The 22,779-nt window shown below is 34.9% G+C and overlaps 2 protein-coding genes across 10 annotated transcripts in view; one reads left to right on the top strand and one right to left on the bottom strand.

Moving 5' to 3' along the window:
* Positions 1-872: 872 nt before the first annotated feature.
* Positions 873-22,779, bottom strand: part of Ank (Ankyrin) — a 23,137-nt gene continuing 1,230 nt past the window's right edge. The window contains exons 1-13 of one of the 9 annotated variants that reach the window (XR_015270318.1): positions 20,368-20,468; positions 19,948-20,069; positions 18,240-18,347; positions 15,074-16,184; positions 14,844-14,947; positions 12,197-13,144; positions 11,024-11,354; positions 9,776-9,869; positions 9,490-9,714; positions 4,801-5,221; positions 3,615-4,739; positions 3,419-3,523; positions 873-3,343 (exon numbers count right to left, since the gene is read on the bottom strand). Coding sequence is in view for 8 of the 9 variants with exons in the window: in XM_086826578.1 (XP_086682704.1) it covers positions 3,324-3,343; positions 3,419-3,523; positions 3,615-5,221; positions 9,490-9,714; positions 9,776-9,869; positions 11,024-11,354; positions 12,197-13,144; positions 14,844-14,947; positions 15,074-16,184; positions 18,240-18,347; positions 19,948-20,049 (4,755 nt within the window). In the remaining variant the exon portion in view is untranslated. Of the gene's footprint in view, positions 3,344-3,418; positions 3,524-3,614; positions 5,222-9,489; positions 9,715-9,775; positions 9,870-11,023; positions 11,355-12,196; positions 13,145-14,843; positions 14,985-15,073; positions 16,185-18,239; positions 18,348-19,947; positions 20,070-20,231; positions 20,469-22,727; positions 22,751-22,779 lie in introns of those variants that run through there. The other 8 variants (XM_086826578.1, XM_020954348.2, XM_086826579.1 and 5 more) reach the window with 8 other exon arrangements.
* Positions 20,584-22,177, top strand: Zip102B (Zinc/iron regulated transporter-related protein 102B). The gene is made up of 3 exons (XM_020954329.2): positions 20,584-20,865; positions 20,924-21,188; positions 21,287-22,177. Exons 1-3 carry the CDS (start codon positions 20,767-20,769, stop codon positions 21,793-21,795), a joined length of 873 nt encoding a protein of 290 aa, XP_020809988.1. The 5' UTR covers positions 20,584-20,766; the 3' UTR covers positions 21,796-22,177.

The raw sequence follows: 22,779 nt of genomic DNA, 5'->3' as shown, positions 1-22,779 counted from the left end.
GACTAGATCCTAAACTTTCGTTCTCCGAGCATATTTCTTGCATTGTTAAAAGAGCCGCAGGAGTTCCGGGATTTATTAAAAGTTGTTCGAAGGAATTATATTATCCTTATGTAACTAAGACTCTTTTTACTTCGTTAGTTCGTCCTTCATTGGTGTATGGTTCCATAATTCGGAGTCGATAGTAACCGCATCTGTCCAAAAGAACTTTTTGCTGTTTGCCCTCCGAGGCTTAACATGGGATACTGACCTAAATGTTTGGCGTCGTCCTTTTACACTATCTACTTGGTCAGCTCAATTTTCATGTTCCCAGACTAACATCTAGAATGTACATTCCCTTAGTAGTACATCACTAGGAGACGTTGAAGAAAACCCCTAAGGGTTTTGTGTACCGATTTCAATGGCCTCTTCGATAATATTGATGGCATAAAAAGCCTTCCTAAACTAAAAACTTTATTACTTGGAAAATTAGCTCGAAATTAATCCTGAATTTTCTCGTTCTATTAACTAAATTACCTATTACGTTCTATTACCTAAAACGCCAAAGTGCCGTTCGTTTGGTTGTGTTGGTTGGGCCCCTCGGTTGGTTGGGCGGGAGGTGAGCGTGGGACTCGTTCAAAAAAAAAAAGGGCATGCGGCAATGCATTACAGTGCCCATTGCCCTGTCGGCGCTATCGTGGAGGGTTCAGCTTGAGGATTTTCGCCGACCACTGATCAAAAATAAATGTAATTTACAGGGTGGGAAATGTCTTCTTCACTGTCTTGCAAACTTATAACTGCAATTATAGTACCCTGCAAGGGTATAACAAAAATAGACTTAAGTAAACACCCGTTTATTAGAATTCTACAGATTAAAAACAAATTACAAAACAAAGTGGCTTGTAACAATTTTTTATTGTATTTTTTTAGTAAGTGTACATTATTCAACCAAAAATATTTATTTGTTTTAGTACAACTATTGTATGTATATTATATATGGGCATTTCCAGGATGGCGAACGGTACATTAGTACAACGTAAAATGGGAAAAATATAACTCAAATTAATATTTTTGCAAGGGTTTTTTTTTACCAGAATTATTTTTATTCTAAAAAGAAAGCTTTGGCGACTTGTCGTGTCTTTGACTCATTCTTGAAAATTTTCAAATATTCAAATTCTTATAGCTAACAAACGGAACGAGATACCAAAAAATTAAAATGCAGTTTTTTTAAGTAGGAGTTAGGCATTTCTTAAGACACTATTATTTTTAAATACCCTTAGTTAACTTTTAAATCATGTCACAGCCTATTTCGTGCAAGAACTTTAAGTACACTAAAATTGTAATTTGTTAATCTTAAATAACTTTTTCATGTTGCAATCCATTGGAGAAGATATCAGCTTATATATTTATAACTTTTTGGCCTTTGGTTATACTGAAAAAAAAGTTTTTTTTATTTACTAAAATGGGCCCCATGAAGCAGAGCAAATTGGTCCTAAATCACTTCAAAAATTAAAAAACTAAACTTAATTTTGCTGAAATAGTCAACGTGAGCTCTATTACCGTCCTATATATCATCCAATGCTTCGACCGAGAAAATCTGTTAGCAGATAAAGGCCAAAATGCTCAGAATAAAACTTTACAGATTTGGAGAAACGACGAATTATACGCAAAAATTAATTAAAGTAATGAATTAATCGCCAAAATTGGGTACCAAAACTTACAGTAGATATTGAGCATGAAATGGGAAAATGTGTCGTCCGCCGCGACTTGCGGAAACACAACTTTAATGGCCAAGTGCCCGCAAAAGGCCTTTTATTAGGCAGAAGAATCAGAAGCGCAGGCTTAAATTTTCCAATGACCATGTAACTCATCCGTTATCGATCTGGAATGATGTTATTTTCAGAGACAAGTCCAAGATCAACATTTTTGGCCAAAATTGGGACGGGTGGAATGCAGTATTCTTGGCGTAAACTAATTACAGAGCTGCACAATAAGAATCTAATACCTACGGTCAAGCATGGTGGCGATAGAATCATGGCTTGGGCATACATGGCGGTATCCGGAGTTGGAATCTTGACGTTAATCGAAGGAACAATGGACAAAGAAAAGTACCTTCAATTGTTGAAGGATAACTTTGACCAGGACGCCAAGAAATTGGCCATAGAGAAAAGCTACCATTTTTACCAGAATAATGACCCGAAGCAAAAATCAGATTTTCTGCAGACCTGGATGCAATGGAACAGCCCTCACTTAATGGATACACCTGCCTAGCCTCCTGACCTTAACGTCATTGGGAATTTGTAGCCAATTTTGGATCTTGGTATTAGCCAGAGGTCGATACCCGACCAATATGCGCTCAAAACAGGCCTCTTGGAAGAATAGTCCAAGAATTCAAAATCAACAGAAAAAATAGTTTCTTTGATGGAAACTCGTTTTTAGGATGTAATTAAGCAATATGGAGGCCACACAAAATATTATGTTTATTATTATAATTATTATTTAAGATCACGTTACTTGCACGAAATAAGCTGTGACATGAAAAAAGTCGGTATTTACTTTTTATTTTAGTTTTAAGCGATATCTAATGGTATTTAAAAATAATGAAGTCTCTTAATAAATAATTAACAAAACTGCATTTAAATTTTGTTTATATCTCTTACAGTTCGTTAAATATACGAGTTTGAATTTTAAGTGAACCTTTGCTCGAAATAAGCTGTGAGCCACTGTATATATAAGGCGAAAAGTACAATATTCAGATCGCTAAAGAACTGTCATTTGGCCACAATCACAAAAATGCTTTGTATCTTTTAATAACTAACAATAGGCTGTATTTGAGAATAAATTTTCAAACTTTTATTCCGACTGCTTATCAAGAAATGAGAAAAAGACAACTAATGGGATCGCGACTGATACACAAAACAGCAATAAATTCCGTTAAGTCAAAGCATTGTTAATCTCTTTTTATAGTTTCTTTTTATTTTAATTTATTGTTGCTACAAAAATCTGGATACAAAAATGTAATCAAAAAACGAATATTAAATAAATACGAAGGAGAATAAAAAGCCAGCACTTACACTCGCTACCTATGAGTTTCGTACCTGTGAGTTTCGGTTCAAATATTTTAAAATAAAAACATAAATATGCTGTAAGTTGATTATATTCTTCACAAGTTTATACTTTTAATTTTAGCATCCTGGTAGACCTTTTTCGGGAAATGCCCATATATTAAACAGAAATAAATATGAGTAATTCGGTTAATCATTTTTGTTATATATTAAATTGGAGACATTGTCCGTTATTCCTTAGTTTTGAAGTCAATTTACATATATATGTAGTATATATATATTCTATGCATCCAAATTATTACCTGTGCAAGTAACATTAATGTAAGAAAATATAAATTACATTAAAAAATTTGTTTAATAAGTTCAGCTTTTATTACCCGACTGTAGAATTACATCCTGCGATAGAATTTTACCAGTACCTGTCAAAGGATGGTTTAATTCCTTATTACAGTCTCCGACTTCTTCTTCTGGTTCAGAATTTCCTGTTGATAAAGATTAAAATAAATATATTATTCCTTTTTCTAATTTCCACGCAATCAATATATTGCAACTTTCCGAACGTCTCAGACATACCGCTGTTCTTTTGATATCCTTCTGTTGTGATGGGACTCTCGTGCTCTGATTTATAAATACACTTCTGTACTATATCAGATCTGTGGATTTTGTATAGAGCTTTCGCTAGCATACTTCGTTCAGCGACGGTACCGCCATGTCGGTCCAACCACATCTGCAACATGATAATGCCTTGCCGGGCAAAATCCTCACCAGAGTACTCCGCTTTGACCAGCTCGATATCGGCTTCGGGTACATCCAATTCCATCGCTAATTGCGGCCAATCCTGTCCTATATATCGACATATGTCGATTAGGCGGAAATCGGCTGTAGCATTTTCGGTAAGTTTTTGATTCTTGCCACATTCTATTTTATTTTCGATAATCATTTCGTTTTTGCTAGTTGCAGTTTCTATCGTTTTATTATTACAATTATTTGGCTGATACTCTGTTTTTTTGAGTAATTTTATTTTGTTTAATGTTTCAATATAAAGATCCACACTGAGAGAACAAATTGGATTAAGTGGAGCTTCATCGGGCTTGGCCTTCGGCTCGCTCATAAAATTGATACGTCCGTGTGGCATTTCCGGATCTTTAATGTGGCCAATAAACGATAATCGATTCTCGCAGAAGGCTTCGAACTTGATACTCAGTTGCTCGCCTGTTTTTAAAACGGGAACAATGTTACCACTAAACTCTAGATAAATTATTTGATCTTGCAATACTTCGATGTTACGACTCTTGGCAATTTCTGTAAAGTATTCCTGCTGTTCTAGTGTCTTATCCTCTTTATCGTCCGTCATGCAAAACACCGAGAACTTGGCTTCCGTTTGGGAAATACGTTTGGCAAATACAACAAACTTGGCGATGAATGGAACCTTGGCTAGATGAGTGTATAGCTCAGTAGCCATTCGACTAGCATCGCTAATATTCCGACAGTCCATTAACCAAAATCTGGCTGACACAGTCGTCGTAAAGGTAATGCTGTCTTTGACGAAAGATAGCGGCGTAGATCCCGTGACATCTTCCCAAGCTGCCCGCGTCTGTCCGCCGGTTATGGAACACAACAGTCGTAGTGTTGGAGGATTGCCGGCATTTCCACCGGCAAAACACGCATTTACCATTCCGCTGGAAGATGCCTTCGGCGCTGGAATACTCAAAGTTATTGCTTTGTGAAATTTTCGACGACGTGGCTCCACTGTAACTACCGGTGAGACAGCAACACCTTGTCCCAAGAGCTTGGAACATCCAACCAGGTCAACTGGCTGTGCCTGAAGACCGACACGAATTTTCTTAGTCAAGGCGTGACGCGGAAATGTCGCTTGAACTTCAGGTACCGCCGTAGAGTAAACAGTTCCCCCATCCGGTCCAATGGCGTGCACCTCCTGCCGGACGCGTGAAACAACGGCAAAGAAGTGTGGAACATTCTGTGTTACAATGCGAACTATGCGATTAGTTGCCAAATCTTCTATCTGCCTGTCGATTGTATCGGTAATAATTTTATTCTCATCCTCGCTCTCGTACAAGTTGTGTTCGCGCCAACTCTCGCCGTTATCGGATCTGAGTATGATAATTTCGCGTTCATTTTCTCTAAGAGTGCCAAAGTGGGGTACTTCTAAGGTTATGGGGCTTTAAAATAAAGTTGTATTATAAATTTAAGTATTATTTAAAATAAAAAGAAAATATATAGCTTAATTTTTTTGGTTAATTTCTGATGAACAAAGCATTATTAAAAAAATTGTTTAATTTGTTTTTTTCTTTCTACTTTCTCAAGTTGCCCCGATAATATGAAAACTGACAAACCTAGTCTTCATTGAAATGAAACAGGGGTGGTCAAAAGTATTTACACAAATTCTCAATTATTTTCACCGCCAAACTTTTTATAGTTATTATTCTTGTAGTTGTTGACCGGATATGCAGAAACAAGCAGAAAATGAAAACAAACAAGAAAGGAAGCACACTTTGGCACGCCAAAGTTTATATACCCTTGCAGATAGAACTTCAATTACTAGGAATCAATACAATAAATTATAGATATTTATGTTAAAAATCAATGAAGTAACATCTGTTTTTATTTCATTCACGTATACATATTATATTTACATTCACTAATTTGCATTTTTCCCTCATATCTAACGATCGTTCCTATGGGAGCTGTTCGGTTTGCCGCTTGTCCCATTGTGCGGGAGAGCGGCGTTCAGCCGATCGCTCGCTCGTTGCTGGTGCATACGAGGGAGAACGGAGGAGAAACAAAAAAAGAGCAGTCTGAATTGCTGAACACACGCCGCCGATCTAACGCTGTTATCTTTAATTATCTACACTCACGCTTTTGTATATATACCTAATTTAAATTATAAAGCTTGAATATATTCTCGCAGTGTTTGACATTGCTTGGGAACCCCTCATACAATGACCTCTTGTTAGCTATACAAGGGGACACAACTATACATGGTGGCCCATGAGTGAAAACTTTGAATTCGAAAATTTGGTGTATTGCGGCGAATTGCCTGAAAAGAAGACCACGTTACACAGGCACGGCAACGGCGGAATTTTCGAGATGCTCGTCTTCTGTGCTTATTCCCGGCCTCTCGAAGCACGGGAAAGGAATCGGCGATACATAGGCGCCGCAGCTGCAGGTCACGGAATTCTTCTTCTTTTTCTGTTTCGCTGCTTCTTGGGGATGGAATCTTGTATGCAAACGGAGTAAATGACCAAGTTGTGTGCGAGACAAGAATTTACCGAATTTTCTCATTACATTATTTTTTATTTTTGGGTTGGTGATATGCTCTAAGTCTGTTTGACGTTCGGCAGCATGAAATGTGATACGGAGGCTCCGACGTTGGAGCAGATAAAAAATTTGCAGGCAAATCGTTACCAATCTCTTAAAACGGTTTTGCAGAATTTTAAGCAGTATTCGAGAAAAATCGAGAATTTATTTAAAGAAACGTCTGTAGCAAGTGGAAGAAATAAGGAACGCGTTTCGTGAGACGAGTTCTGTGATCGTGAATTTAGGAGGGTTTGCTGGCTCAAGCTATGCCGGGAAGAATTTCCTTTCGAGGAGCGCTTTATGGATGCCTATTGCGCCATCGCGGAGGACTTGGACAAACATGGACCCGAGACTCCTGCACCGCCGCCACCAACAGATGGGGACGCCGACCCGGTAGTGCGACTGAACATGCCACAGATAGCAGTTCCCTGGTTCTCTGATGAGTGTGTGAGTTTGCCAGGATGTTATGACCCCTTCATGAGCCTTATACACAACAACAATAATTTCAGTATTGTGCAATGGTTGCACTTTCTCAAAGAGTCGTTGCCACTAGGGCGCGATAATGACACAAGCTTCCCAAGGAGACCCATAACGCGTGGGAGCATCATTAAGAAAGGGGCGCCGCCTTTCCAACCTACAAGGAATTGGAATCATTTTTGAATGATCGCCTGGTCATAATGGATGCGATTGAGAACCGAAGCTCGTCGTACGACTCCAACAATGGCCCAGAATCTACCAACGAGTGCGAGTGCATAGTGCAGAGGAGCGCTTAAGACGGGCGAATAGCGCCTGTTATCACTGTGGTGGCGACCATATTATGCGTCGTTGCTTAACCTTTCTGGCCTTGGACTGCTATCGGAGGAAGGAAATAGTGAGCAGAGCGAAACTATGTAATAAATGTTTGAGCAATTCGCATGCTACACCAGCAATAAGAGCTGCCAAGCCTATGGGCAGCGCCATTACACGCTGTTGCATTTCCCAGTAATGGCTCATAACCAACCGTTGAGCCACGCAATGACCCAGCCTTCAACGCCGCATCTTAGTGCAACAGCGGCCATGGAGGACATATCTTAGCAGATCTGGCGGTCAATGTCGGATCAAAACCCAAACGCATCTTACAGATGCCATTCGGCAACTTCTTTTGAGGTTGATTCAGCATACGTGCTCCCTTCGGTTACTTCCTGCCTGCCGAGTCGTAGCACGCCACTATATAGTACGGTTGCCCCTTAAAACCTAGCTGGGCGCAGCCATAGTCCTAGGAAGACATCATCAAATGGCGCTTAATCGGACTTCTGTCGGGCAGTCCAGAACGGTACCCTCGGGCAAATAGCGCCGGCTGTGGGCAGTGAAAGCAGTTCAGTAAGGAATACTTCCACCAATATGCATGTAGACTCTTGTGTACTCCCACATCACGCTGTCCTTAAGAAGGAACCTCAGTCGATAAAACAACGAAACAACTAGCAACGGAAGGTCGTAAAACTACATTCTTCGCAGAGCAGTTTCTAGTCCACCAATCGATGATACGGCATTTCTGGAAGGCTTGGAGTCGAGACTGGCTAGCCCATCTGCAGCAGAAGCCCAAATGGTGTCAGGAGACTGAAGGCTTTCAGCTCAACGACCTTGTCCTTATCAAGGATGACAGACTTCCGCTGCAAAAATGGCTACTAGGTCGTGTCGTCGAGTTGCACCCAGGGACGGATGCATTAGTCCGGGTTGTAACACTTAAAACCAAACAGGGTCAGTTAAAACGGTCAGTGTCGAAACTTTGTCCGCTGCCGATACGTTCTTAAGAGCTCTCACTTACGCACCTCAACCTTGATGAATTATTTCTTGCGTACCCTCTTACAATGACCCTGGAGCAGCAGGATCTATATGATATAGTATTCCGATTTTCATAAAATTTTACACAAAATTGTAAAGTCATATAAAATGGCTATATCTCAAATTTGATTAAATTCTGTTGAAAACTGAAAATTAAATATGGCAGCTATATGATATAGTCATCCGTTCCGGCCCGTTCCGGCATATATACGAGTGAGAGCATATAGAAGACTAACTCCAAAGTTTCATTTAGATAGTTTCAAAACTGAGAGACTTGTTTGCGAAAAAACATACAGACGGATAGACGGACAGACGGACATGACTCGCTCGACTCGGCTGTTGATGCTGACCAAGAATATATATACTTTATATGGTCGGAGGTGCGTCCTTCACTGCGTTGCAAACTTCTGACTTAAATTAGAATACCCTGCAAGGCTATAAAGATAACGGTTCATAGGACAATGCTGAAACCAAAAAAAATGTCTTTATTTTGGATATAGTTTAATAAACTCAATTCCAGCCAATTGAAAGCCTTCATAGATACCAAAACAAATTTTATTAAAGACCAAAACAAATTATGTGTGAATATTGCACTGTAGATGCATCTATTCTTTTAATTATAGAATTTTTCTATGAACCGTTAGCTTTCGAATTCCTTTTTGACTAGATCAATCTAAGCGATAAAGAAAATTTCAGGGAAATCAGTCAACAACAACAAGAATGACAACTAAAAGAAATTCGACTGTGAAAATGGTCGTTGTGTAAATTCTTTTGACCACCTACGCATATACAATTAAGGATAATATAAGAGCTAGAGAGGGAGAACATGCTCGGAAATATTAGTTTAGATGGATATATATTGAAAACATCGAAGCTATATCTTTTTTAAAAATGTTGTTAAATGATTAAATATCTATTACAGCTATGTATATGATATCTGGTATAGACGTTCGGATGACAAACATGCCTAGCTAAAAAAGATTTTTGATACTGATAAAAAAAATTACATATGTACATACATATGTCTTATTCACAGACGGACAGACGGAAACTAAAATAACATTTTTTGATTTGGTATTTGGAATTTGGAAAAATGATCGTAAGAAACATCTAAACTAAACTAAATAAAATTTCGTTCTTATTTTTGGTAACTTGCAGACCCCTATATCTTAGGTCAGTATGAGTATGGAAAAAATATGAACGTAGTGAAACAGCAGATGAAATAAGAACGGCGCCATAGTTTATAGTGTAATAAAATAATTAAGCCTCTATATTGGTGTTATAGTAAAAGGTTTTTAAATTTTCTTACCTTAAAAATTTTCCCTCAACAGGTGTCATTTCCAAAATACGACTCACTAGAGCCTCCCCCTCCATTAGAGGCGGCGGATTGGCTATTCGTTGCGGTTTCACATAACGGCAAGTGATTCGGGTTGGTTCAGAACAGGCTTTTGGCGGCACAATAATTCTGACGCCACTATGACGATAGCCGCGCATCGAACCACCACGGGCGTCCACCAAAAACGAAACCAGAAATCTATATAAAAAAATATATTACCATAAGCATTAAATTTTGGTTTACCGAAACTGAAGCTTACCCCAAATGTATTGGAGGACGAACAATGGGCACATTATCTAAATTTTTTCGATTTTCCGAACCATTAAAGCTTTGCAATTGTAGCTGCATTGTTTCTATACAAAAAAAAAGAATTGTTAGAAATTTGCACTTAGGGACCTAGCAAAATGTTTTATTAAACGATAATTAAATGATTAAATGATTGATTAAATGATTAAATGATTAAATGATTAAATGATTAAATGATTAAATGATTAAATGATTAAATGATTAAATGATTAAATGATTAAATGATTAAATGATTAAATGATTAAATGATTAAATGATTAAATGATTAAATGATTAAATGATTAAATGATTAAATGATTAAATGATTAAATGATTAAATGATTAAATGATTAAATGATTAAATGATTAAATGATTAAATGATTAAATGATTAAATGATTAAATGATTAAATGATTAAATGATTAAATGATTAAATGATTAAATGATTAAATGATTAAATGATTAAATGATTAAATGATTAAATGATTAAATGATTAAATGATTAAATGATTAAATGATTAAATGATTAAATGATTAAATGATTAAATGATTAAATGATTAAATGATTAAATGATTAAATGATTAAATGATTAAATGATTAAATGATTAAATGATTAAATGATTAAATGATTAAATGATTAAATGATTAAATGATTAAATGATTAAATGATTAAATGATTAAATGATTAAATGATTAAATGATTAAATGATTAAATGATTAAATGATTAAATGATTAAATGATTAAATGATTAAATGATTAAATGATTAAATGATTAAATGATTAAATGATTAAATGATTAAATGATTAAATGATTAAATGATTAAATGATTAAATGATTAAATGATTAAATGATTAAATGATTAAATGATTAAATGATTAAATGATTAAATGATTAAATGATTAAATGATTAAATGATTAAATGATTAAATGATTAAATGATTAAATGATTAAATGATTAAATGATTAAATGATTAAATGATTAAATGATTAAATGATTAAATGATTAAATGATTAAATGATTAAATGATTAAATGATTAAATGATTAAATGATTAAATGATTAAATGATTAAATGATTAAATGATTAAATGATTAAATGATTAAATGATTAAATGATTAAATGATTAAATGATTAAAGGATTAAATGATTAAATGATTAAATGATTAAATGATTAAATGATTAAATGATTACCACATTGATTAAATTATGAAATTATTACCTTTTTCCAAATGTTCCGACGTGACATGATCGATTTGATCAGGATTAGTAGTATCAAAGTTTTGCTGGTCCGCCCCTCCACAATTAGCTCTCAGGTCATCCGTTTCCATATATTTATAATGATTATGATCCAAAAAATCATCCCCTGCATCGTCATCCTCAGAATCGGATAATAATGTCTCATGCATTATCTCCGGTGATAATACCTTGAATTTTTCCTCAAATACACCAGTATTTATATCAACAACGGACGTTTTTGTGACAATTTTTAGAGTTTCCATTGCAGTCACATATCCCAAATTGCTGGCAATATCTAAAGCTGTCTTGCCGGTCTATTCCGAACATAATATGTAATAATAAAATTAATTAAAAAATTAGTAATTTGAAATTACACATTATTTATCTAGGTTCCTAATCATTTTTGTATTTTAATCAAAGAATTAAAATGGGCTTTTATGGTTTCTTTAATAAGATTTCAATTTGATTTCTATTACATTGAATAAACAAGAAAAAAAAAGCTGAATTCGCCAAGCCGAAATTTTTATACCCTTGCAGATGAAAATTTTGGTCATAACATTAAAACCGGAATTCCGTAAGAATCGGAATTTTTGAAGTGATGAAAATATGTTGAAAAATAAAGAAATTATAATTTCTTCTGTTGTATTTATCCGATGGTTACTAGAGCAGCTATATGAGTCGTCCGATCCGACTTATATACTAGTGAAATTATACAGAAAACTAACTGGAAAGTTTTATATAGATAGATAGCTTCAAAAATGAGAAACAAGTTTCCTTAGAAACGGACAGGTCAGACGGACTTGGCTAGATCGTCTAGACTGTTGATGCTTGCCATATACCACGTCAAAAATTACTCCTTCACTACAAGCAGTGTAACATCCGAATCGAATATTAGTAAGTTATGTATGTTATGTATTTATTTAAAGCTGTAAAACTATGTGACTCAAAACACTGTCTGTCAATGCAGGGTAGGGTAATTCAATCAAACTCAATAATACTGTACAGGTAATAAAGTTTATCCACTTCTAGAATAATAGATTAGATTTCCCGTTTTACGTGTACTCATGCAGAAGTCTATTAGATATTTAAAGTGGAAACGTTACTATAAAGTTAACCCTCTAGAATGAGAAGTTTTTCAAGCTAAATTAATACTCACATTCGTTAAGGCTTCGGGATTAGCCTTGTGACGCAGCAAAAGATTAATAATCAGGACATGACCCTGTTGCGCCGCTTGATGCAATGGCGTGAAGCCAGTGTTAGTTGTAATTTCGATATCTGCATCATTTTCAAGTAAAAACTTTACCAAATTAAGATGGCCATAATGCGCGGCAATGTGTAATGGAGAATACCCATTTTTAGTACGCTGTGAAATCGGAGAGCCATAATCCAAGAGTAAACGTGTGACATGAACATGACCTTCCTGTGCGGCTAAATGCAGAGGTATTAGTCCATTTTTAGCCGCTGTACTCTTGGCACTATATTCAAGCAGAAGTTGAACCATATCAATGTATCCCTCTTGTGCCGCCAAATGCAATGGCGAAAACCCACTTCTGCTCATAGAGTCAACATCCGCTCCATTTTGTAACAATAATTGCGCAACTTCCATATTATTTTTTTTGGCAGCAATGTGTAGGGCACTTTGTCCATTTCTAGCACACAACTTGGCAGAGGCACCTTTCTTTAGGAGTAAACCCACGACCGCCTGATGGTTGTAGTGTGTAGCTACCAGCAAAGGTGATACTTCATTCTTACCGAGAGAATCTATGCTTGCTCCTTTGTCTAGTAAAAGTGATACGATCTTCTCTCTGCCATATTTACTTGCCAAGTGCAAGGGAGTAAAGCCTTTTTTGGTAACAGCATCGAGATGTGCTCCATTTTCAAGGAGCAGTTTGATTACCTCCTCATCCTGACCTTCTTTAGCTGCTATGTGGAGCGGAGTGTATTTATCTTTGGTCTCAGCATTAATCTGCGCACCATGCTGAAGTATGAGCATTATAATATTGATATTACCCAAGCGAGAGGCAACATGGAGCGGGGTCTGTCCCTCGCGGGCTATGGAATCCACTTGAGCGCCGTTCCGAAGAAGTATGCGTATGATGTCAGACTTGAAAAGCAAATTACAAAGATTATATATTTTATACAAGCCTACACTTATATATATATATTGATATGTTTTTTTAACCCGGTACCAAAAGTTTACAAGCAAAGACATTACAGTCTATAAGATGACTTATGACCATACATTTGTTTTTGCAACATGAGTCAAATATTTTAATCCAAACGACAATGGGGCTTCCCCTGCTTTCACAAATTTAAAAGCGTAAAAATCTAAAAATAGCGCTTTCTTGTATGAGTAAACAAAAGAACAAGCAAGTGCGTATGTGTGCGTGAATATGTGTGTGCTCCTGTTCGCAAGCGCAGCGACGAAATTTGTACTGCTGACACCTTGTTAGGTAGCTAACCGAAGTTTATATACCCTTGCAGATAGAACTTCGATGACTAGTAATCAATACAATATAAATTAAATATATTTACGTTAAAAAAACAATGAAGTAATACCTGCTTTCATTTCATTCACCTATACATATTATATTTGCAGTTTTACATTCACAGATTTGCATTTTTGCATAGCACCCATATGATATGGTCGTCCGATTTTCAAAATCGACTCGGCTGTTGATCCTGATCAGGAATATATATACTTTATATGGTCGGAGGTGCCTCCTTCACTGCGTTGCAAACTTCTGACTGAAATTATAATACCCTGCAGGGGTATAAAAAGAAACGACAGTGTTACCTGGGGTATTCTATATTCTAACGCATGAATTTGGTTTTTTTTAATTTCCGATGATCCGACACTGAGTTATGATTGGCACCGCAATTCAACTTTTTTTCGAGACACGTCCGGACAATTGCTACCATTGCCATATTTTTTAATATTTCTTCATAAAATTTTTATTCGACATTCTTCGAATGTTATTCTTCAATGTACCATTTGTTGAATAAATACATTTTAACTGTGTCGTCGGGAAAAAAAAAATCACAAAAACATGGTAGTCGGTCTAGCTATGTCCGTCTGTCCGTTTCAACGCAAACTAGTCCCTCAGTTTTGAAGCTATCTGAATGAAACTTTGCAGTTAGTCTTCTATATACTCCCACTAGTATATAAATCGGTTCCGTTACAACAAAAATTATAACTTATTTTGTTTTCAACAGATTTTCATCAACTTTGAGCTTTATATTATATTTTATATTATTCTACAATCTAACTACTATATCATAAAGCCATACAATCGATCGTTAGAGGAAAGTGGAAATCTGTGATTGTAAAACAGTAAATATAATAATTATAGGTGAACGAAATAAAAGCAGGCATTACTTCGTTTGTTTAAACATAAATGTACATAATTTATATCATATTAATTTCTAGTGATCGAATTTCTATCTGCAGAGGTATTTAAACCCCGGCGTGCTGAAGCTAAATTTCTTTCTTGTTAATATAAATGTATATTCTTTATACTGTAGTAATTATTAAAGATCGATGGTCAACTTTTATTTCCTCAATCGCCCCAAAACGCACCAAATTCAGATATTCTGATTATATCCATAAGGTCTCTATAAGTCAAATGACGATTTTTAAGCATTAATTCCTTCACATCATTGATGTGTTAATCATCTGTAGACGGAGATGTCAGTTTTTTAAATCTATTTGAACTGGGCGTCCCGCTGGAAAATACTTGGGTTTTTTTATTTAATTCCCAAACGTTTGGGTACCGGGTATTATTATTTTATTGCTTAAATACCTGGTTGGCTCGTGTTGCCAAATGGAGTGCTGTTTCGCCGCGTAATGTTGGTACATCCGGATTGGAATTATGTTGCAGTAAATATATTACTATATTCATGCAGCCTATTAGAATAATTCAGAGAGAGTTCAAAACATAAGGCTACTTCCATTAATAAAAATAAGAATAAACAAGTTTTAATAAATTACTAAATAGATACTACAAAGAAGTAGATACTTAGTAGAACATACCCATGAAGCTGGCAACATGCAGAGGCGTTAAACCCGATTCCGTGGTGGCACCAATATTAGCTTCATGCTTTATTAGCAATTCAACAATTTTTATCCTGTTTTTTTTGCACGCTATATGCAAGGGCGTAAAGCCATTAAGAGCTCTAGCATTTGGATTGGCACCATAATCCAGCAATAGCTTGGCCACCTTAACATGACCACAATGAGCTGCCACATGAAGAGCTGTTAGATAATCAATGGTTACTTCATCCACGGGAGCCTTGTTGTCCAGAAGAAGACGCGCTGCCTCATCGTGCTCCCCTTGGGCGGCCATATGGAGAGCGGATAACCCGTTCTTGGTCTTGGTTAATATTGGAGCTTTCTGACTCAAAAGCAACTCAATGACCTTAACATGACCAGAACGGGAGGCGCAATGGAGCGGTGTTAGCCCATCCCGCGTTGGTGCATCAATTTTTGCTCCTCTCGAGAGTAGTAGCCGACAAACCTGGTCTTTGCCCCATTTACAGGCCACGTGCAAAGGCGATATTTGATGTTTTGCCGCATAATTAACATCGGCAGAGTTATCCAAAAGCAGAGTGGCGATATCCACATTACCGTAATGAGCAGCAATATGCAAGGGAGTGAATCCAGACTTCGAGACAATATCAGCATTATCATTTTGTAGCAAAAGTATTGCAGCCTTTACATCGTTCTTTTTCGCTGCAATATGCAACGCCGGGAGTCGAACCTTACCGCGTATGTCGTTTTCGAGGAGAACAGCTACGATCTTATCATGACCCTGCTGCATGGCCACTGCCAAAGGGGTGAAGCCATCTTCCGTGGCCAGTAAAGGATTGGCGCCATTAGCCAGAAGAAGGCGACAGCAACTATCATGATTCTCCTGAGCTGCCATATACAATGGCGTAAAGCCATTTAAAGACTGAACATTTACATTAGCATTGGACAATAGAAGTTGCTGTATTACATCTTGTTGCCCCGCTAACGAAGCTATATGCAGGGCCGTATTTCCTTTTTTTGTAGCATTATCCACCTTGATACCACGTCTTAACAACTCACTGCATAAATCCACATAGCCATCTTTGGCAGCTAAGTGAAGGGCATTAAGACCATTCTGAAACAAGGTTATATCAGAAGACTATTAGAATATTATAAAAAGAGGAGAAACGGGGCTTTAAATTAAATTATATCCTTGCAAAATAATTTAATTTTTGTCAGAAATTTACAACGTGGAGAAACAGAAATAAAAAGTATATGTATATATATTTGATTAGCAACAACAACCAAATCGATCGATCTATGTCCGTTTGTCCGACGGTCTGCGGGTAGGGATATTAGTCTGTCAGTTTTGGAGTTATCTAAATGAAAATTTGCAGTTAGTTTTCTATATACTCTTCAACTATAAAAATTATCACAAATTTTTAGAAAAATTATTATAACTGCCAGTTTTCAACATATTTGTATTCAACCTAAAATGTTGCAATTTTGACCCATTTTTTAATTTGGGTTAAATTTTATAAAAATCGGACAACAATATTATATAGCTGTCATAAAAACCATCGCGAAAATACAAAAAAAAATTATAACTGCTGATTGTTAAAATATTTGTATTTTTCCTTAGAAATAGTCATTTTTTATTTTTTCAGATTTCCGGTTTTATTATTATCGGAAAACATTATAGAAAAAAAACTTTATTTGTAAAACAGTTAATAAAATATAAATAAGTGAGTCTAAACAAAGTTGTTTTTTTAATATAAATACGAGGTGTGTTCAAAAAGTAAGGTGACTTTACAAATTTTGCGGGCAACATATTTTCGATTATCGATTTTTATACCCTTGCAGGGTATTATAATTTCAGTAAGAAGTTTGCAACGCACTGAAGGAGGCACCTCCGACCATATAAAGTATATATATTCTTTATCGGTCTGTCCGTCTGTCCTTCTGTCCGTCTGTCCGTTTCTACGCCAACTAGTCTCTTAGTTTTGAAGCTATCTGAATGAAACTTTGTAGTTCGCCTTCTATATACTCTCACTTGTATATATGTCGGAACGGGCCGGATCGGACGACTATATCATGTAGCTGCCATAGGAATGATCGGATAATGTTTACAATAAAAAAATTATAACATTTTCAGTTTTCAACAGAATTCGATCAAATTATTGATATAGCCATTTTATTATACTCTACAATTTTGTGTAAAATTTTATGAAAATCGGACCACTATATCATATAGCTCTCATAGGAACGATCGAGAAATTAATACAATAAAACATTACAACATTTTCAGTTTTCAACAGATTTTCATCAAATTTGAGTTATAGCCATTTTATATTAGTTTTAAATTTTGTGTCAAATCGATTGACGTAGAGGAAAAATGCAAATCTGTGAATGTAAAACTGCAAATATAATATGTATAGGTGAATGAAATGAAAGCAGGTATTAATTCATTGTTTTTTAACACAAATATATATTATTTATATTGTATGGATCCTAGTCATAAAAGTTCTATCTGCAAGGGTATATAAACTTCGGCGTGCCGAAGTTAGCTTCCTTTCTTGTTTTGTTTTGTTATGTTGGTACATTCTTTCCTAACATCTGTACCAAGTTTCAAATGGATCCCCTTTTTTGTTTGGTTGTGAGAGGCGTAAAGGTTACAAGTTGATTTGCATCAAATTTTGTGTAAAATATAAAATGAAGTGCTCCGAAACAGTTCTGAGTAAAACTGTATTTTTCGATAGCAAAAAATCGCCAAGCACGCAAAACAATTTGTAACCATTACGCCTCTCACAACGAAACAAAAAAAGGGATCCACTCGAAACTTGGTACAGATGTTGGGGAAGAGTGTACAAACATAAGAAAACAAAAAAATCGATATCCGAAAATATGTTGCCCGCGAAATTTGAAGTCACCTTACTTTTTGAACACGCCTCGTAAATATTTTTGTATATTTAATTTTGTATTACTGATCGATATGTACCTCAGGGTTGCTGATATTTGGTTATTATATACGGTTTGCAATTTTTTTAAATGTGATCAAAATCAAAATAGGTTATATATTTATAAATATTATATACATATATCCAGTGAGTTTTTACCTTCACTTGACAAAAATTTGTAAACTGCAACTGTATATAAACTTCGGCATGACAAAGATGCGTTTTACACTCACCGCATTGGAACTGTTAATGTCCGTAATCTCCTTACTTTCTATAAAATCAAGCACCTTTCGAAGGTCTCCGCTGCGAGCAGCTCGCAGAAATGATATAGTGGCATCGTTCTATAATGGAAAATATATTAAAATATTATATAAGTACAAGCTGGTCCGGCGAACTTTGTTACACCCTAATTAATATTTTACATATATAACTCCATAGTGATAATTCAACGGAGATAACTACAATTTCTGTTATTTATTTGAATCTCATCAGACAGATGAGGATTTAATTTTTTATATAATTTTTCCGGCTCAAATAAACATAAAATTCGGCTTTCCAACTTGGGAACATAATATGTACAATCAGCATGAGATAAATAACTCGAAAGCCAAACCAACTAGGATTTGAGTCCGCTTAGTTAAACTGGAAAACCATTTAAGATTTAAGCATTAACCTCGTCGGCAGCTGAAGATTTTGGGGTTTGACGAAAATCTTCGGAGAGCACCAAATAATCTTGAAACACCTCTTAAATCTTCATCGATCGGTCTACTGGTTCCAAGGCAATTTTACAGTCTCCCATCAGTTTTGCTGTCGCCCAATTTTTGGTCATTGTGCACATAGGATTTTCAACCGAAAGAAGATTGAAAGGGAGCAGGAATGTGCAGTTTGACTGCTTTCTAACGATGTGACAGTAATGCAGCAATTTTGATCGGCACGTTCATCTTGTGTTTAATTATGTTACGAGGTCTAAAAGCCGACTTTATTAAAAAAAATAAACAATTCTCACAATAGAGCACTTGTACGTCGTCTAATGTTTTATCGCCTAATAGCAGCAATTAGGAGAGAAATAAATAATAGTTTAAAAAAAACTAAAAAACGCTTTTATAAGTAACCGAACTAAAAAGAAGAAAATAATTTATAATTACAAACAAAAAATTTATAAATTTAGAGCAATAGTATATAATTATAAACAAGATCACTAAATTCAGAGTTAAAAGCGTGGGGTAATGAAAAAATCGTTTAAGCCGTTCTCAACTTATTTGAGATTTCCAAAAATGTTCACAATTTTTTATATATATATATATATATATATTATTATATATTAATTATTATGTCGGAAAGGAACGGTTCGGACGACTATATTAAAAATCTGCCATAGAAACGATCGTTTAATGTAAAGGATAATGCAAGACTGAGTGTAAGCAGCAAGACTGTTACTGTAAAGCTGTAATGGAAAATTGCAAGGATACAGAAGCCTTAGCCTGCCTAAGTTAGCTTTCTTTCTTGTTAAAATTTGGATTTAAAGTTTTTTATAAGTACAAACAAAAATGGCGATGAAAACGCTCATTTTTGAGGCTGGTTGACTATTGACTATATGACGTACTATATGTACGTAAATATGTACATATGTATTTACACTTGCCTTTGAAACTGCTATCCAAAATCAAAATTTGCATATTTTAATTGATGACGTAATAGCCCAAATATTTCAGCATCACATATGCATACATATATGTATACACACAGGCCCGTAACACAAGTAAATCTTCGAATGGCATACAACATCTATATACATATGTATACACATAAAATCAATTAAACCTATTTCTAATTAAGTTGATAGATACACTAACAGGAAACGCCCACACACAAATGCACACATACACATATATACTAATTGTAAAAATGTATAGGTATCGTAATGGTATACATTTTAATTACCTGCTTTATATTATCATTAATTTGGTCGTTTACATGTACTCCATTATTAATTTCCCGAGCATTGTACTTTTCACTGGTTTTCGGAACCTCGCCAAGTGTCATGATTGTTTAGTCAAAGAGGTCTGAAAAATTGCCACAAACCAAATTAAATATACATATATTAGCAATGTGCACGCATAATTGTTCATTTTTATGACACACAGATACAAGTAGGATAAAACCCATTTACATTTGTGCAAGTGCCACAATATTTTCAAAATAAATATTTTGCACGAAATACATACATACATTTACACACATATGTATGTATATTTATGTAAATGTTTTTATGGTATCACATCCAACAAATGATCTCAATAGTAGAAATTCTTATTCCAAATTTATGACTACAATACAATTAGACTTAATATAATAACACACCAGACAAAACCCCACCGAACGCTCAATTTACACAGAAGTATGATAACATGGAATCATTTTTAAAATATATCGGTGCAACATATCGATAATTCTAAAATAAAGTTATCAACATAATTTTGCGAATAATTATTTATCAAGACGACGACTGTAGAGACTTGAGAAAGTTAATCTTACAATATTTACAAATTATTGTCAACATTAAAACATTAAATATAGTTTTTGTATTATTATTATTATTTTTGACATATGATCACGATTTGCTGTTAAACGCACAATTTCAAAATCGTGACAGTGACTCCCGATATTACGATACTTGCAAAGATGTACATCACTAATTTTTAATTGAGCTGGCAAAATAATGTAAACGTTTGGTGTTTATAACTAAAAAGACTATAAATCATGACGCAAGAGACAATAATATTAATATTATTAGTAATAGTTATGCTGGTTGGTTCCTATCTCGCTGGAAGTATACCTATGTTGATGAAATTAAGTGAGGTTTGTATCAGTGCATAAGAAATAAAATAAACATAAACGAAGTTTTATTAATTTAAAGGAAAAGTTAAAAAGTGTCACTATCCTCGGCGCTGGCCTGTTGGTGGGAACTGCTCTAACCGTTATTATACCAGAAGGTATTCGTTCATTATATACTATGGGCGCCGTCGAACACCAAGATTATTCACAAAAAATTGGGCTTTCCCTTGTGCTGGGTTTTGTCTTTATGATGCTAGTGGACGTATCACAGCGACGGAGTAGTATTGGAGGTGAAACTAAAAATGGTGCAACTACTTTAACGCTTGGATTGGTGGTTCATGCGGCAGGTATAAAATTTCGTGGTTTCTGATTTAATAGGATGGATTTTCCTTAAATATTTGTAACATGATAATAATTTCTCAATGTTCTATTTACTAACTTTTAGCTGACGGTATTGCCTTGGGTGCCGCGGCCACGACTAGCCATCAAGAAGTGGAAATAATTGTATTTTTGGCAATAATGCTTCACAAGGCACCTGCCGCCTTTGGTCTGGTAACTTTTCTGTTACATGAAAAAGTTGATCGACAAAAGATTAGACAGCATCTGGCAGTTTTTTCCTTATCGGCGCCATTGCTAGCGATTTTAACATTTTTTTGTATTGGCCAAGAGCAAAAAGAGACATTAAATTCAGTCAATGCAACGGGCATTGCCATGCTTTTTTCAGCTGGTACATTTTTATACGTGGCCACTGTGCATGTCCTACCTGAACTCACCCAAGGTGGTGGTGGACCTCGTCAGCATGATTATCGCTTATTAGAAGAATCACCGCGGGATATTGTTACTAGTGACAATACTGGTAGCAACAGTATACAAGCATTAAAATATAGCGAATTAGTTATAATGATTTGTGGTGCTTTGCTACCACTAATAATTACTTTTGGACATAAGCATTAAAATAATTTAAACATTTTATTAACTAAAACATTTTTAAGATAAGGGTTTATATGCAATAATGTACTTTTTTTAATAAATATACATATACCTTAATTTTTAAGAGAAAAATAGAATCAATAAACTCCTAGGTGCCAATAGTATCGTTAAAAAAGACGGCGAACAAACCAGAAATTGTTAAGCTAACTATTGTAAACAATATTTCACTTACAAATTTGTATGAACCAAAATTCCATTTTATTTCGGTCGTGAACCATCTTTATAAAAACAAAAATATTAAATAATTGTCTGAAATTTTTGTCAACAAACGTTGTAAGGATAAATAAATTAAAAAAATAAATGTTATTATATAAATAAATGAGTAATTGGACGAGGACTCCTGAAATACATGGTTATAATTTATGTAACTGTTATTGTAGTATTAAGCTTTTCCAAAGATGGGCCTCCGCTAGAATGCATGCCAGTTTAAAACAAATATTATTCAAACACAAATCTCATAAAATTAGAAGCGCAACGTTTGACCTATTTATTGAACAAAAACGGTTTCACTTTAGTTGATTAACCAATATTTTTAACAGTTAATGTCACTGTTGCCAAATTACTTTTTTTCCCCGTCAAATCAGCAAAGAAGCGTAGACTGATCCATCAACACAACAAGAACTCCTGTAAAAATAATTTTAAAAATAGCTTATTTTGGTAACACTAAAACGAATTTCAGGAAACGGGATTAACAAAAACAAACTTCCCAACATATTTTCAAGAATGATTGGCACAGGATTATCCTATGAACATCAGAACTTAACAGCATAAGTTGATGAAATTATTAATATATATTAGAATTAATAATATAAGAAATATAAAAAATAAAATTTCATTGGACTAAAACCAACAAATACATATGTATGTATATGTTTTTAAAAATTGATTTTGTTTACCTTTTTCCCAGAATTTAAGTTTTTTTTATCGATCTTCCAGTCAAGGAAAAGC

Source organism: Drosophila serrata, unplaced genomic scaffold, assembly GCF_035046125.1.
Source record: "Drosophila serrata isolate PLE 108 unplaced genomic scaffold, ASM3504612v1 contig_160, whole genome shotgun sequence".
Classification (NCBI taxonomy): domain Eukaryota; kingdom Metazoa; phylum Arthropoda; class Insecta; order Diptera; family Drosophilidae; genus Drosophila; species Drosophila serrata.
The sequence above is the reverse complement of the archived record's forward strand: the minus strand, read 5'-3'. Positions and strand labels throughout refer to the sequence as shown.